Source organism: Trachemys scripta, chromosome 6, assembly GCF_013100865.1.
Source record: "Trachemys scripta elegans isolate TJP31775 chromosome 6, CAS_Tse_1.0, whole genome shotgun sequence".
Classification (NCBI taxonomy): Eukaryota; Metazoa; Chordata; order Testudines; family Emydidae; genus Trachemys; species Trachemys scripta.
In genome coordinates this window covers 94,719,369-94,732,990 of record NC_048303.1, presented here as the reverse complement: position 1 = coordinate 94,732,990, position 13,622 = coordinate 94,719,369, and the positions used below count along the sequence as shown (strand labels likewise).

Sequence of the window (13,622 nt, the reverse complement as noted above, 5' to 3'; positions counted from 1 at the left end):
CACTGAAGTCGCTGGAGCTACTCCCATGCTTAAAGTTAAGTATGTACTTAAGAGCTTTGTTGTAGTGGGACCTTATACAGCACATACTGTATTAAGCAAAAGCATGATCTGCTGCCACATGTGCCTGTCAGATCTGAACTGAATGGAAGTATCAGTTGCGGAAAGAAATCAATCATGTTACATTGCAGCAGGTCCCAGGATAATTAAAACTAGTTTTGTTAATGGCATTTACTTTATATTAAATAATAGTAATATTCAGTATGCATATAATGCTTTCCATCTGCAAAGAGATTAATAAGTATTAACTAATAAATCATCACAACAGTCCTGTCAGGCAGGTAAGCAAATATCTCCATTTTACAGAAAGGTAAACCAAAACAGAAAATTTAACTGACTTGCCCAAGGCATAGCTGGGATTAGAACTGAAGAATTCCTGACTCCCCATCTTGTGCTCAATACTAGGAAAATGACCAGGAGGGATTATTGATATCAATTTATTCTGTGTTTTAGATCTTAGAATTAAACTTTGAATGACTTGAAATCGTCTAGTAGTGCATACAGATAATCTAGGCACTTCCATGTTCTTATAACTGTTACTATTAGCCTCTCTCACCCACTCCACCTGTTTTTTGCTATGATCAGCTGCTGTGGCACATTATAAATTAACGTGAGCTCTTCAAAGCAAAGACAATCTTTATTGTTGCATATGCTCCAAAGCTACTGCTAATTATATTTTGCTAAATTCAGTCCTAGTATAAGTGGTTACAGCTCTCGTTGACTTAAATAGTAGTTGCATCTCCTGAATTTGGTCCCCAGAATTGTAAAATTTCAACATTGGAATGAACAGTCAAATGGTCTCTTGATCACTTTGAAGAAATATTTTGTGCTGATCTCACCTCTTACAATCCCAGAGCCGTCGTCTTTTTGCTAGAAAGTCTCTCACTACATTCAAAACAGGGCTCAGACCTTCAAATGTGCAATTTTAAAATGGTTTTCACCTAGTGGTTCTCAACCAGGGGTACGTAGAGATCTTCCGGGGGTAGATCAACTCATCTAGATATTTGCCTAGTTTTACAACAGTGCTACATAAAAAGCACTAGCAAAGTCAGTACAAACTAAAATTTCATACAGAAATGACTGGTTTATACTGCTCTATGTACTATACACTGAAATGTAAGTACTTTATATTTATATTCTAATTGATTTATTTTATAATTATATGGTAGAAATGAGAAAGTAAGAAATTTTTCAGTAATAATGTGCTGTGACACTTTTGTATTTTTATGTCTGATTTTGTAAGCAAGTAGGTGTTAAGTGAGGGGTACGCAAGACAAATCAGATTCCTGAAAGGGGGCCAGTAATCTGGAAAGGTTGAGAGACACTGATCTGAGGGTACGTCTATACTTACCTCCGGGTCCGGTGGTAAGTAATCGATCTTCTGGGTTCAATTTATCGCGTCTTGTCTAGACGTGATAAATTGATCCCGGATTGATCCCGGAAGTGCTCGCCGTCAACGCCGGTATTCCTGCTCCGCGAGAGGAGTACGCGGAGTCGACGGGGGAGCCTGCTTGCCACGTCTGGACCCGCGGTAAGTTCGAACTAAGGTACTTCGACTTCAGCTACATTATTCACGTAGCTGAAGTTGCGTATCTTAGTTCGAAGTGGGGGGTTAGTGTGGACCAGGCCTAACTCTAAACAGGGGAAAGAGGCGTGAGTGCTATTTTTCCTTTAAACAAAACCAAGCTTCTCCTTATCAGCAATGTGTCTTGAGAGCTTTAGTTTTCCCTGCCTGTGCACATGCGCCCAGGACATGACATGGTGTTTAAGGGAACCTACTGTTCTGATGCCATTCTCAAAGGCCTGACGTGCTAGAGAAGCAGGTCCGTCCACAGTCTTCCCATCATCATCAGGACCCCAGCTGGCACTGTAGATGTGTATATGTTGTGGATTCAGACTGAGAGACTTTGCTTCCACCATGTCTGTAACATCACCATCCAGCATCCTCACTCCTTCAAAACAAAACAAAAAAAAAAAAAGAAAGGCAGTAAATGTGAGAACTAGACTAATGAAGCATGTTTGAAAAACTATGTGAAAAATACAGAGAACTAATCTTTGCTGATTACATTTCTTATGTTCTTATTGATTATGGCACTCAAATTGTAGAGTCGGTTTCTCTCAAGCTTTAGGAAACATCTGTGCTCAAATTCCTTCATCCAATACACAACATTTGAATGTTAAAGAAAAACTTTAATTCTGGGGAAAACTTAAAAAAATTATTTCTACCTCAGTACATTTATATTTCTCATTTAAAAATAATTATGATTTCCTTTCCTTCTCTGCGACGCAGTGCAATTTGAGATATGGCACTCCTAATTTGATAGACATAAAACACAGGATGTATGCTGATAGATAAACACAGGATTATGTCTTCATTGCAGGAGTCTGCAAAAGGAGAAGCTGGGGAGAAAGTTCTTGGGTACTAGCAAAAGTGTTACAGAAAGTTACAGACAAACTACAGCATTATTTGCATAACATTATTCTACCTCAGTTGCAAAACTGTGAACATCCCTCTCTAGGTAGGAAAGTGTGTAAGTCCTGATTCTGAAATTCAGTTGTGTACGCGGAACTCCCATTAATGTCAATGGCAGTTATGTATAAATAAGGGATCTCAAGATCCAACCCTCGGTAAACAGTAGTATTTGACAAACTTGTGGGCTGGCATTTGTAAAGAGGATATCTACATGACAGCATAGTGTTTTAGGGGCAGTGTGATGAGAAAGCCTGAAGGCTGTAAACTGAGAATATTTTGGAATTTTAAATAAATGTTCTTGTTCAAGTCAACCATAACATCTCAATATGATTTAATCTTGAGGGAGCAGCCACTTGAGGCCAGTTTAAAACTTTCTCACACCTTAATAAGTAGCAGCAATGAAAGGATAACCTCCAAGTCAATGTGACATCTGATCAAAGATTTTCATTTTTAAATAATAATTAGTATTTAACTGTATGAGATAGTATATGTTGATGTTCACTTCCACAATTAACATATTTGAAGTCTTTCCCCATTTAATAGGAACATTACTATTTATAAATAAAATGTATATATCTTAATTATAAGAACATGGATTTGTTCATGAGTTTGCACTGAATTAAGTCGAGTGTTTACCAAGGCCTTACCTTCCAAGGTATATGGATTGGTTTGTTGATAGAGGATTTATTTTTTCTCATTCTAATTTACTTGAATCTGAGAAGTGATCATATTTCTAAATTCACACAAAAACTGACCAGGTTCTGTGAGATAATGAACTTGTCCAAACAGTGATCTCACTATGCATTTTACTTTATAAAAAAGCCATTAAACCAAGTTTGGTAATCTCAGGTTTTATTTTTCCTCCTCAGCAATCTTAAAAATTTAATGAGGGATAGAAGGTATGTTCTCATTCTTTCAAGCATATCAATATATTTGGTTCCAAACTAAAACAACAAAAGGTATACTACATTTAAACAAAGCAAGATAAAAAACAGAGGGAGAGAATTTCATTTGTGTTACTACAACTATGTAACATGCTTTATGAATGTAACATTCACTACAGTGAATAGTAAAATCAAGTTCTATCCCTGGCATCTGAAATAATTCACACCATGTTTAATGTTGACAAATATGACAGTGGTAAAATCCAAAAGCAGCCTGTCCACTCTTCTCTTTTTACCAACAATTAGCAGACCTCAAGTGCAACTTTTATCAAAGGACATATCATTGGCTATTTTAAATAGTTGCTTTCTTTTCTTTAACAATTACATGAGTTGTTAATTTTGCCCCCTCACAGAACATACAAAGTGTTTCTCCCAGGTGGTGATAGCACAATTATAACCATCCAGAAGGCAATTAGCAGACTTAGTTTGCAGACTGTCCACTAAATCTTCAGAATTCTTTAAACTTCCAAATATTTGCCATAAATATCAAAACCTAAGTGGAATTTTAGTGAGCACAAACTTCTAACAAATCCTGTAGAAGCATGTGAAAATTAAGTGAAAGCACGTTTTCCTTTCAAATATTTGTTTTTAATCAGTGTGTCACTTAAGCTTAAAGAAACAGCTGAACAAATTCCTTGTCAGTTAAAGACAATCTACATCTGTTCTGTCATAATTTAGTATAACCACTTTCCCATCAGGACTCAAGCCCAGCCAATAACTAAGCACCAAATCCCCACAGATGCTCTGCAACTTCCACAATAAGGCAGAAACAACAACAACAAGCTAGCCATCCCTTCTTATAGCAAACAAAGAAAGCCCAAAACCCTGTAGGTGGTAACTTGCTATGTATGAGTGATGTAAAAAGCCACTGGCAAACATTCAAATAATCACATTCCTTTGGCTCAGCTAAGGGAGGCTCAACCATAGCAGAGAGGAGTAAGAACTGGGAGCACATTGTATGATTTCTTCACAAGAGTTATCTTCCAAACAGCAACAGAATTAAGGTCCAGATTCTAATCTCACTCTCACTGTCTCTTGTCAGCACAGCTCCATTGATGTCAGCAGATTTACTCCTGATTTGCACTGCTGTGAGAAGAGAATCAGACTTTTGAGGAAATTATTCCCTGATCTGTTCTATGGTCAGTGCTTCTGGCGTGAATGGAAAAGAGAGGAAGAGGACAAAGCACTTAGAAAAAGGTGAGCATTACTGGTGGATATATTGCAAATGACTTTCCATCACAAACATCATTAATCATGGTGGTTCTGCTGATAGAATTTGATGAAATATTGATGGAAAGGATTTTCTTCCACTTCCCTTTATTTCCTCTCTACACCCCCTGGGCCCTGAGAGCACATTCTGGCTGAGGTGAGGAATACTGCTCCCTGGCCAAATTCATACCAGTGGAAGCAGGCACATCTCTGAGGAAGGTGTAAAGTGCTCTCCATCAGTAGGTCAAAAGAGGCTCTTTGAATCCACGCCTACACTGGGAATTAAACCGTGAACTGGACACTGGTTCAGTTTAATATGGTTTCAAATATAACACAGTTTGTCTGACTAGGGCAGATGGGACATAACCATTTTTCAAACAGTGTTTAAGAAACATACTCGTGACAGCCCGCAACACATTGTAAATATGTGGATGAAGTTCTTCCTTCAGTTGCCAGTGGAGTGGCTCAAAGGAGGAGTTTGGTTTCTAGTCCAGAGCAAAGTGATTAAATTTAGTTTTGATGTGGTTACACTCCCTGCCCACTGGCCAGGTAAACCATGTTTAACTCACATTAGCCTGAATCAGTTTTAAACTACGTTTAAAACAGGCTGTGGTTCAGCAAATATGGCTGAATCAATTGGGGCTGTCCTGCAGCACTAAACACATTCATGATGCTTAATAAATAATAATGCATTTAAAATCCAGCATTGCTATGCAGAGGAAAGCCTTACAGTGTCTGCAGGAGGTGTCTGTAGCCTTACACTGTCTTGGTCCTTTCATTAGATAGTGAATAATGTCTTTTTTCCCCTTCTCCACAGCTATTCAGAGCAAAGCTTTTAATTTCTTTTATTTCTTTCAGCAATACCTTTTCTAAGTTCCCCCTCTAGTATTCCCAACTGTCTTTCATGGAGATGAGCCCATCTCCATGTTGGCTTAAATATCACCATTTCACACTTCTGCATTCCCAGATGGCCTCTACTGTAGGACAGAGAATCACCAGTTAATGAGTCTGAATTACAGTGTTTTCCTGAAAAAGAAGGGGATGTAGAAAGGAAGGGGATGTGATGACACTATGGTTTCATCAAATGCAAAGTGCTAAATTGTATTTAAGCAGTATTTCTGCATTCAGTTCTGTTCATTAACCGTTTCATAGATCACGTCTCCATACTATGTTACAAGAACTGAAACATATCTTAATTAACCAGATACTGTTTAAAAATCTATAGAAATGACTTACATTTCAAGTGAATGGAATAAATAAGTGTAATAAAATCTCATACTTCAGGGCATATTCTGCTCACATGTCATGGTTAGGAAGGAAGAAAGTGCTTTCTCAGCAACTATGATCACAACCAAACAAAGCACTAACACACATGCTTAAAGTTAGGCAAGTGCTTAAGGGTTTTGCTGGATTGGAGTCCATATGCACATGTGCATTCTTGATTTGTACACCGATGTCAGAAAAGTTCAGCATTGCGCACACGTTGAAATGTGCGTCTTTGAAAATTTGTGCCAGTATGCTGAGGAGTTACTTCATTCACCACAGCTGGTCAAGTCCAGTTACCCTGACAATTTGTGCACTTAGGGGTATGCAGCTGTGGTCTTTCCTCTAATCAGGGTGAGAATACTAACTCGGTCTCTCTCTTTCGACCCTTGGAGGGGGAACACATCCAGTGATGGCATTTTTTTCCTTTACTCAAGGAACAATATTTGATACAATTCATTTCAGTTATGTCTTCAGATATAAAATGTCAGTAACATCGTTTAAGGTATTATATATTACTGAGGAAGATTTTAGAAGTCCACAGGTTTCCTAATTTTGTTACTCTTTGTATTCACATATACTAAATTCCATCCACCCACCCACCTGCCCCCAGGCCAACCTCAGAAATGGCCATCTCCCAAACCAACCAACCACCCAAACAAACAGCTGGGCTCAAGCCCAATTCATCCACCATAATAATAAAATTTAAAAAATAATCACATTATTCTGGTGTAACCTCTACCATCAGTTTCCACTGTCCCTTCTCCCTCATGCATAGTTAATCCTGTGTGTCCCTTATACAATTTCTCCCCACACTCCACTCACCATAACTCCAATATATCCTTGGGACAAGTCTCCTTTTCCCTTGCCCTTACCCATTTCTCACATTTCATCAATCAAACCAGCCAGACCCAAACAAATTCATTTCTTTATCTCTCTGGATGGAGGTATCATGATTCTTCCTCTGAGGAAGGGGAAGGCTCCAGAACCTTCCCTTGTCCCTAAGCTATAATAAGATAAATCTTCTGGAAATTGGAAGAACAAGCCCACTCCTGATTAGTGAGGAACTAAGAGTCTGACCTGCACCTTCCCTACAATGGAACAAAAGCTGGGCAGTAGGGGATAACTATATTCTAGTCCACCCAGAAAAGTCACTAAGGAGAGGTGGGCTGACAAACTCTTTTGTATGGAAGAGTGGCCTGGTGAGCTGGCTGGAAACTCACTCAACATTTTTCACCAAAACCACTGGGGACTTTCTGTTTCCTGCTATACATGCAGAGATGCATTTCTTGGGTCACAGTAAATGCCAACAATGTTGTCCTTGCCCTTCCTTAATACTTTAAAAAAACATTTTTACACATCCATATTAATAACACTGGTGATTATTTTTTCAGTGTCTCTTTAAAATATGAATAATTATTAATATTGGACCTCTGTGAGGGATAAACAGAAGTGAAGATGATGGTACATTTTTAACATGTAAGAGTGGCAAATTATTTCTTGATATAGACAGATTCATGCATTTTTAATAATAATCATAGTACCCATCTCTTTTATAGCATTTTTCATTAGTAGATCTCAAAGCACCTTACAAAGGAGATCAATATCATTATCCCCATTTTACAGACAGGGAAACTGAGGCTTAGGGATGTGAAGTGACTTGTCCCACAACAGGTCAATGGCAGAGCTGAGAATAGATACCAAATCTCCAGAGCCCTTGTCCAGTGCTTTAGCCATTAGACCACACTGCCTCTTTTTGAATATAACTGATATGGTACACCAAAGTCACAAATTTAAGTTTTGATGCGGTCTCAAACCTGATTTCTTGATGAAGGATTTAAATATTTTAATATAGTCCTTTCATCGGAAAATCTCAAAGTGCTTTAAAAACCTAATTTTCACAACAGACCTGTGAGGTGAATAATTATTATCCCAATAACACAGGCTGTGAAATTGAGTCATAGAGAGAGTAGGTGACTTGCCCGAAGTCACGCAGTAAGTTTGTGGGAGTGCTGGTAATAGAATACAGATCTCCTGAGTCCTCATTCTGTATTTTAATCACAAGTCTCACTTCTTAACTTTCTATGCGTATTTAAAGAGTTCTACAGAGCAGTTCTGAAGTATCACTACAAAAGGCTTCCCTTCAGTAACTATATTTAACTACATCCTGTCAAAGATGCATTTACCTATCAAAACAGCTAACATTGTTAAATAAACAAATTTCTACCTCTTGTTCAAAAAGGTTCCCGTGTTCCACTTTGTACAAATTGTACTTGTGTTAACAGTGAGACTGTTGTACATACCTCCAATCTTGGCATTAAAGGCGATTCCTACTGTGCAGTGTGAGTTGTTTGCAATGGCTGCCACTTCTCCAGCACAACGAGTTCCATGCCTGCAGGCAGAACAGAGATTTTTTTTAAAGCAAGTAACATTACCCACTAAAATGCAGATTGTCAATGTTTAAAGTTTTGATTTTGCTCATCCTCAGATGCGAAAAATTTATCTGGATGTCTGTGTGAGATGTTACTATATGACCCCAGCCTGTAGTGCATATATTAGATACAAAATTATATTTCGTAAATAGAAAAGGATTAACAAACAAAGAGATGAGACTAGGAAACAAAAACAGTGGTGGTCAACAACAAAAAATTATGTATAAAATTACAATCATAACCCCTAAGAAATGTCCAAGGGCATCTTTAATTTCTCAAGCAACTGATAAACTATATTTCTATGAAATGAGTATCATCTTTACTCACGAGACCACAGTAATAAGCTAAATGCTGAGTAACTCTAATGATGGATCAAGATATCAGAATTAGATACTTCTTACGAAGTCACTTCTTTATTAACTTGTTTATAACTCACCAAATTTGATCATAGTATCCTCCCCCCCCCCAACTTTGAAGCTCTTTTTCTCTTTAGAAGCCTGGTTTTCAACTTCACTAAAACCAGACTACCTCAAATTTCACAGCACATCTCATCCCAGGGCAGATCCCCCCCCCGCGCCAAGCCTGGAGTAAATCACACAAGGATTTGCAGAGGTATGGGTTTTTTAAAAAGTTCCCTGTTTTTAATTTTCAGACTTCCCTAGCAGTATTTTTGAGTATCCTTGAAACAATTTTTTGCCTCAACAATGCACGAATGCCTGCACTATTTACACAAATTTAAAATAGTAAAACAGGTACCTGAAATTTGATTAAGATTGCTTTGAAACTTTACCCAAATTTCTACTGCGTATGAACTCAGAAAAATTTCAAACTACACATACTGAATGAAGACAATGACATCTAGCTTAAAGCCTACATTAATTCATATACCATAAATGACAACAAACGGCCCCTTTATTGAATGTTTGCATTACACAAAACATTTAACCACCACCCCATTAGGATGTTGGTGCAGTCCCAGAAAAACTTATGCTTGACATCCTACAGAGACATGCCTTGAGAAACTTTCAAGGGTCTGTGCTTCATTTCCTTGGCTCCTTTTATATTTATAATGTATAGAAACAAGTTCCCAGGCTTTTAAATGGCACTTTAAAAAGATGCTTGGCTAAAAGGGTTGTGCACTTGTCCTTTGTGTTAATGTCAAGATGATGTAGTGCTGTAGAATGAAAGAATGAAGGAAATCTTGGTTATAATATTTTGCCAATCTACAAGACGGGTATGCTAACTAGAAATAAGAAATGAGCTTTATTTGTTGTTGTTGTTTTAGAAACAGGAGTGTGGAAAAACCCTTTCAAAGATGGTGCAAGCTCAACAGCATTCAGGTAAAGGAAGGAAGCTGTCATATTTCAAACCAACCTCCTCCCAATTTATTATAGAGCCAGGGCCGTCCCTAAGGGGTGCAGAGGGGGCACCCCTATAAGTCCCAGTTTTTAATTGCTTATGCTCTGCCAAATTTTAAATGCTTGGGTTGAAATTTTCCATGCCAGGTATCTGTGCCTGGCTGAGTTCTTTTTGAAAATTATCTCTATATATTGTGTCTAAGATGGATAGAACCCAGATTTTTAAAGAAAACCTACAAGCAAGAATCAATTTTCTCCTCTCCTCATTCTTTCTGTTGCTTTTCTATGTGGAGAAAGTCTGTCTGTCTGTCATTAATGGCAAGCCAGAAATATGTCAAAACCTACTTGTGAAGACCTTAATTAAAGCTGGACTTACTGCCTTCTGGAGTCTTCCCACCTAACAGAGAGAACTTGCAATAATGCTTCTTCATAAGAAAAGGGAAGGGGCATTCATCACTCTTACACATGCTACATTTCTCCTTGTGAACAGGAATTGGGCACTGAGATAGGGAACTTCTCCAGGTCTATACTTAATTGAAGGCATGGCAAATTAAGAAAGCCTGGCTGTGCCATGAGGAACACAATACATATCAAAGAGAGGATAACAATGCTCTTTCTTTTGCCATCCTCTTCTTATTCACACACAGCATTACTATTCTTACAGAGCTTGATCCTGCTTTCATTGAAGTTAATGGCAAAATTTCCACTGACTTCAACAGTAGAGAGTTTAGGCCCACAGTGTGCATCTATTATGATGACCTAATAATCATCCAAATCTGATAATTATATAGTTAACTAGCCCAAATTACAAGACTAAAGTGAAGAAGGTAGGCCAGAAGCAGCACTTTCAGAACTCAGGCACTAGTTCCAGAAGTCTTTCTATTTACAAGACAATAAAGCCTTCTCTTGTCTTGAAGCATCATACTCCTAAAAGCTTTCCTCAGCGTGTATCTATTGGTGGTATAAGGCTGGAACTATCTAAATAAGGGCAATGGGCCAAGCACGCAGCAGCTGGGTGACTGTTACAAGAGCACCATCATCTCCAGTCTGCATGTTGATCATAGGTCCCTCAGAAAGGTCCATGACAGTTATCTTGGCCTCATTCCTATGGCTAGACCAGTGGTCAAAACCTCAGTGTGGGCAAAGTCATGGGCTCTTACAAATTGGCACATGAGTGTAAACAGCCCTAAGGGAGAGTGTAACTGAGTGTTAAGGAATCTGACTTACACCACCTGAGATATCAGATCCGACATTGTCTCTAGTACCTCTCCCTCCCTAAATTTTAGCCCTTCTGGAACTCTGACAAACTTTGATGAATTTCTCATATAAAATGTACCCCTATTTGCATGAAATGGATTCTCCCAACTATGCTGCTCTTCACGGCAAACCCATGCCCTTCTTCCATGGAGGCATTTACATAGCTTGCTGCTTTTACAGTCAGTGTTCCTTGAATGATGACCTGCCATATTTAGTTAAAAGACAAAAGAACACAAAACACGTGATGAATGTTCTAAATGGAAAGGGTACGAGGGACATTTGGTACACAGTTTTCTTTACAATTTACTGCATTTTTTTCTGTTCATGTTCCCTAAAGTCATAGATCACAAGCTTTCACTACTCAAAATGCAATCACCTTAGATTCTAAATATATATTATCATTGTGATATCCCAAGTGTTATGGAACTCTCTTTAGCGCACAGGACTGGCTTCTTTGGTTCAGGGAAGTAACATGCAATATGATTTTAAAACATTTTTAAAAATGCTGATATTCTAAAACTAAGTTTAAAATCAATGATTTGCTGGATTCCCATTGAAGTTTATCAGAACAGTTAGTGGAATCTTTTCTTTTTACTGAATAAGTGCAGGTTACCTTTAAGAGTCTCAAGAAAATATTACATTCTTTTCCCCATGGAAAGATTTTTGCTTAGCTTTATCAACATGTTGCTTTCACACAAATACTTCTGGTTCAGTGCTTGGGCTGAGGTTCAGTCCAGTTTTTATTTGTTTTCTGAACTGGTTCACTTAGCCCACTTAAAATTACCCTAATTAAAAGCAGATTTTATAACTCTGACTACAGGTGTGCTCCATGCTGGCAAATCCTTGAAAATCAGCAAAGATAAAAGGGATGAAGAATGATGTAATATACATTGTTGTTTCTGTATACATTACTGCTTTCCTCCTCCTCTTCCCTCCTCCCATTCCAAAAGCATTGTTGAGCTTGAGATGTAACCAAGATTTTAAAATGAAGATGCATTCTGTGAAACCAGGAGCCACCAGAGCAAGAAACAACAGAGAGTCCTGTGGCACCTTTAAGACTAACAGATGTATTGGAGTATAAGCTTTCGTGGGTGAATGCCCGCTTTGTCTCTGTAGCTTTTTACAGATTCAGACTAACACAGCTACCCCTCTGATACAGAGCAAGAAAGTCCTGCTGAATAATATACAAACATATGTATTGTTTTCAGCCTGCCAACTGTCCTGCTTGACCTGCATATCTTTTCCTTTTGTTTCTACAGTTAAATTTCACTTCTACTTGCTTCACAAGGGTGATATCCCTTAACAGGTAAAAGCTTAATGGCAGAAGCATGTCTGAAAGGTATGCTGACTATTGCTAACAATTCACAGAACAGACTGCTGTGTAGAGGTGTAGTCATATTCTAAAGAGGCCTTCTTTGATCAGAGAGCAGAAAATTGCACACCACTGAACCAGAGAATTTGACATGCCATCAAGATTAACATTAAGGTTGGAAAGGTGGATGGTTGGAAATGGTAACTAACAAAACTATAGTTGTTTATTCATCAGTCTCTCAGTGCAGAATTGAGTTGGGTGAATACTGTAAAAAGATATTCCCAACAATTTTGTTCCAGAATAAAACAACCCAACAGTAACCTCCTCGCATTTGCTTCTACAGTATCTGAAGTACTTTTTATTCTTTCCCCCCATATGAGTAAACTTTTGTACAAATGAATGCTGGCAGAAAGAGAGTCATATCTATGTTGTTATGTGTTTGCATGAGTACTCACAACAACACACTGTGCGTGCAGGCATTTTGGAAAGCTTTTTATGTGCTTGCGAGTAATCGAGTCAGGAAGCCCAAACACTAGTATGTGAATTAGATGGCTGCAATCACCAGTGTGAATAGTGAACACTCAAAGCAACAGGCATAATGAAAAGTTTGGGAACAGTTGATACTGCAGGCTGAAATATAGTTACACCAATTATTTGGTTAATAACTCCAAATAACAAATAAATATTTCAAAATTAGAGCCTGTTAATGAATAATTAGAAATAAAGGACAGAAACTAAACTTGTCAATATAAACAGTTTGCTGTGAACAGTTCACCTAACCCTAGTGGTGATCAAAGTGTAATCCAGTGCAAATATCTCAAAGGTCCTTGAGTTTTTGTATTTAAATTCTTCTCAACTGTTCACATTCGACTGTCCTAGCCCCCTGTGCTCTCATCCACTGTAATGTGTACAGGAGAGCAAATAAAAGTAAAATGGAGCAGAAAAGCCCCCAAAGCAGCAGAAGACAGGGACTGAGCAAAGCCACCTAGCACACTCCTTCTGCCAAGAAGTTCACAGAAGCTCTCCAGATACAAAGATGGTCTTGTAATGAAAGTATTAAACTGGGACTCAGGCAACTTGGATTCAATTCCGAGCTCTGCCAGGGTGTGCGATCTTGGGGTAGTAATACTTTCCTTCCTCATGGGGGCACTGTGAGGGTAAATTTTATTAATCTCTGTGAGGTGCTCAGATACTAAGGTGATGCATTCCATAAAAGAACCTAGATAGACAGAATTAGGTAAATAGAGCACAGTCCAGAGATCCAGAGCTGCCAATCATGTCCAGCTAGCCAGTAAGGACAATCCCACCATGTTTCCG

General features: G+C 38.3%; 1 protein-coding gene across 3 annotated transcripts in view; it reads right to left on the bottom strand.

Moving 5' to 3' along the window:
* The window catches only part of PCSK5 (proprotein convertase subtilisin/kexin type 5), a 294,987-nt gene that overhangs the window by 159,573 nt on the left and 121,792 nt on the right, over nucleotides 1–13,622 (bottom strand). For all 3 annotated transcript variants that reach the window (XM_034773743.1, XM_034773745.1, XM_034773744.1), the window contains 2 exons: nucleotides 8,250–8,338; nucleotides 1,837–2,009 (listed from right to left, as the gene is read on the bottom strand). In XM_034773743.1, the coding sequence (XP_034629634.1) occupies nucleotides 1,837–2,009; nucleotides 8,250–8,338 (262 nt within the window). The remainder of the gene's footprint in view (nucleotides 1–1,836; nucleotides 2,010–8,249; nucleotides 8,339–13,622) is intronic.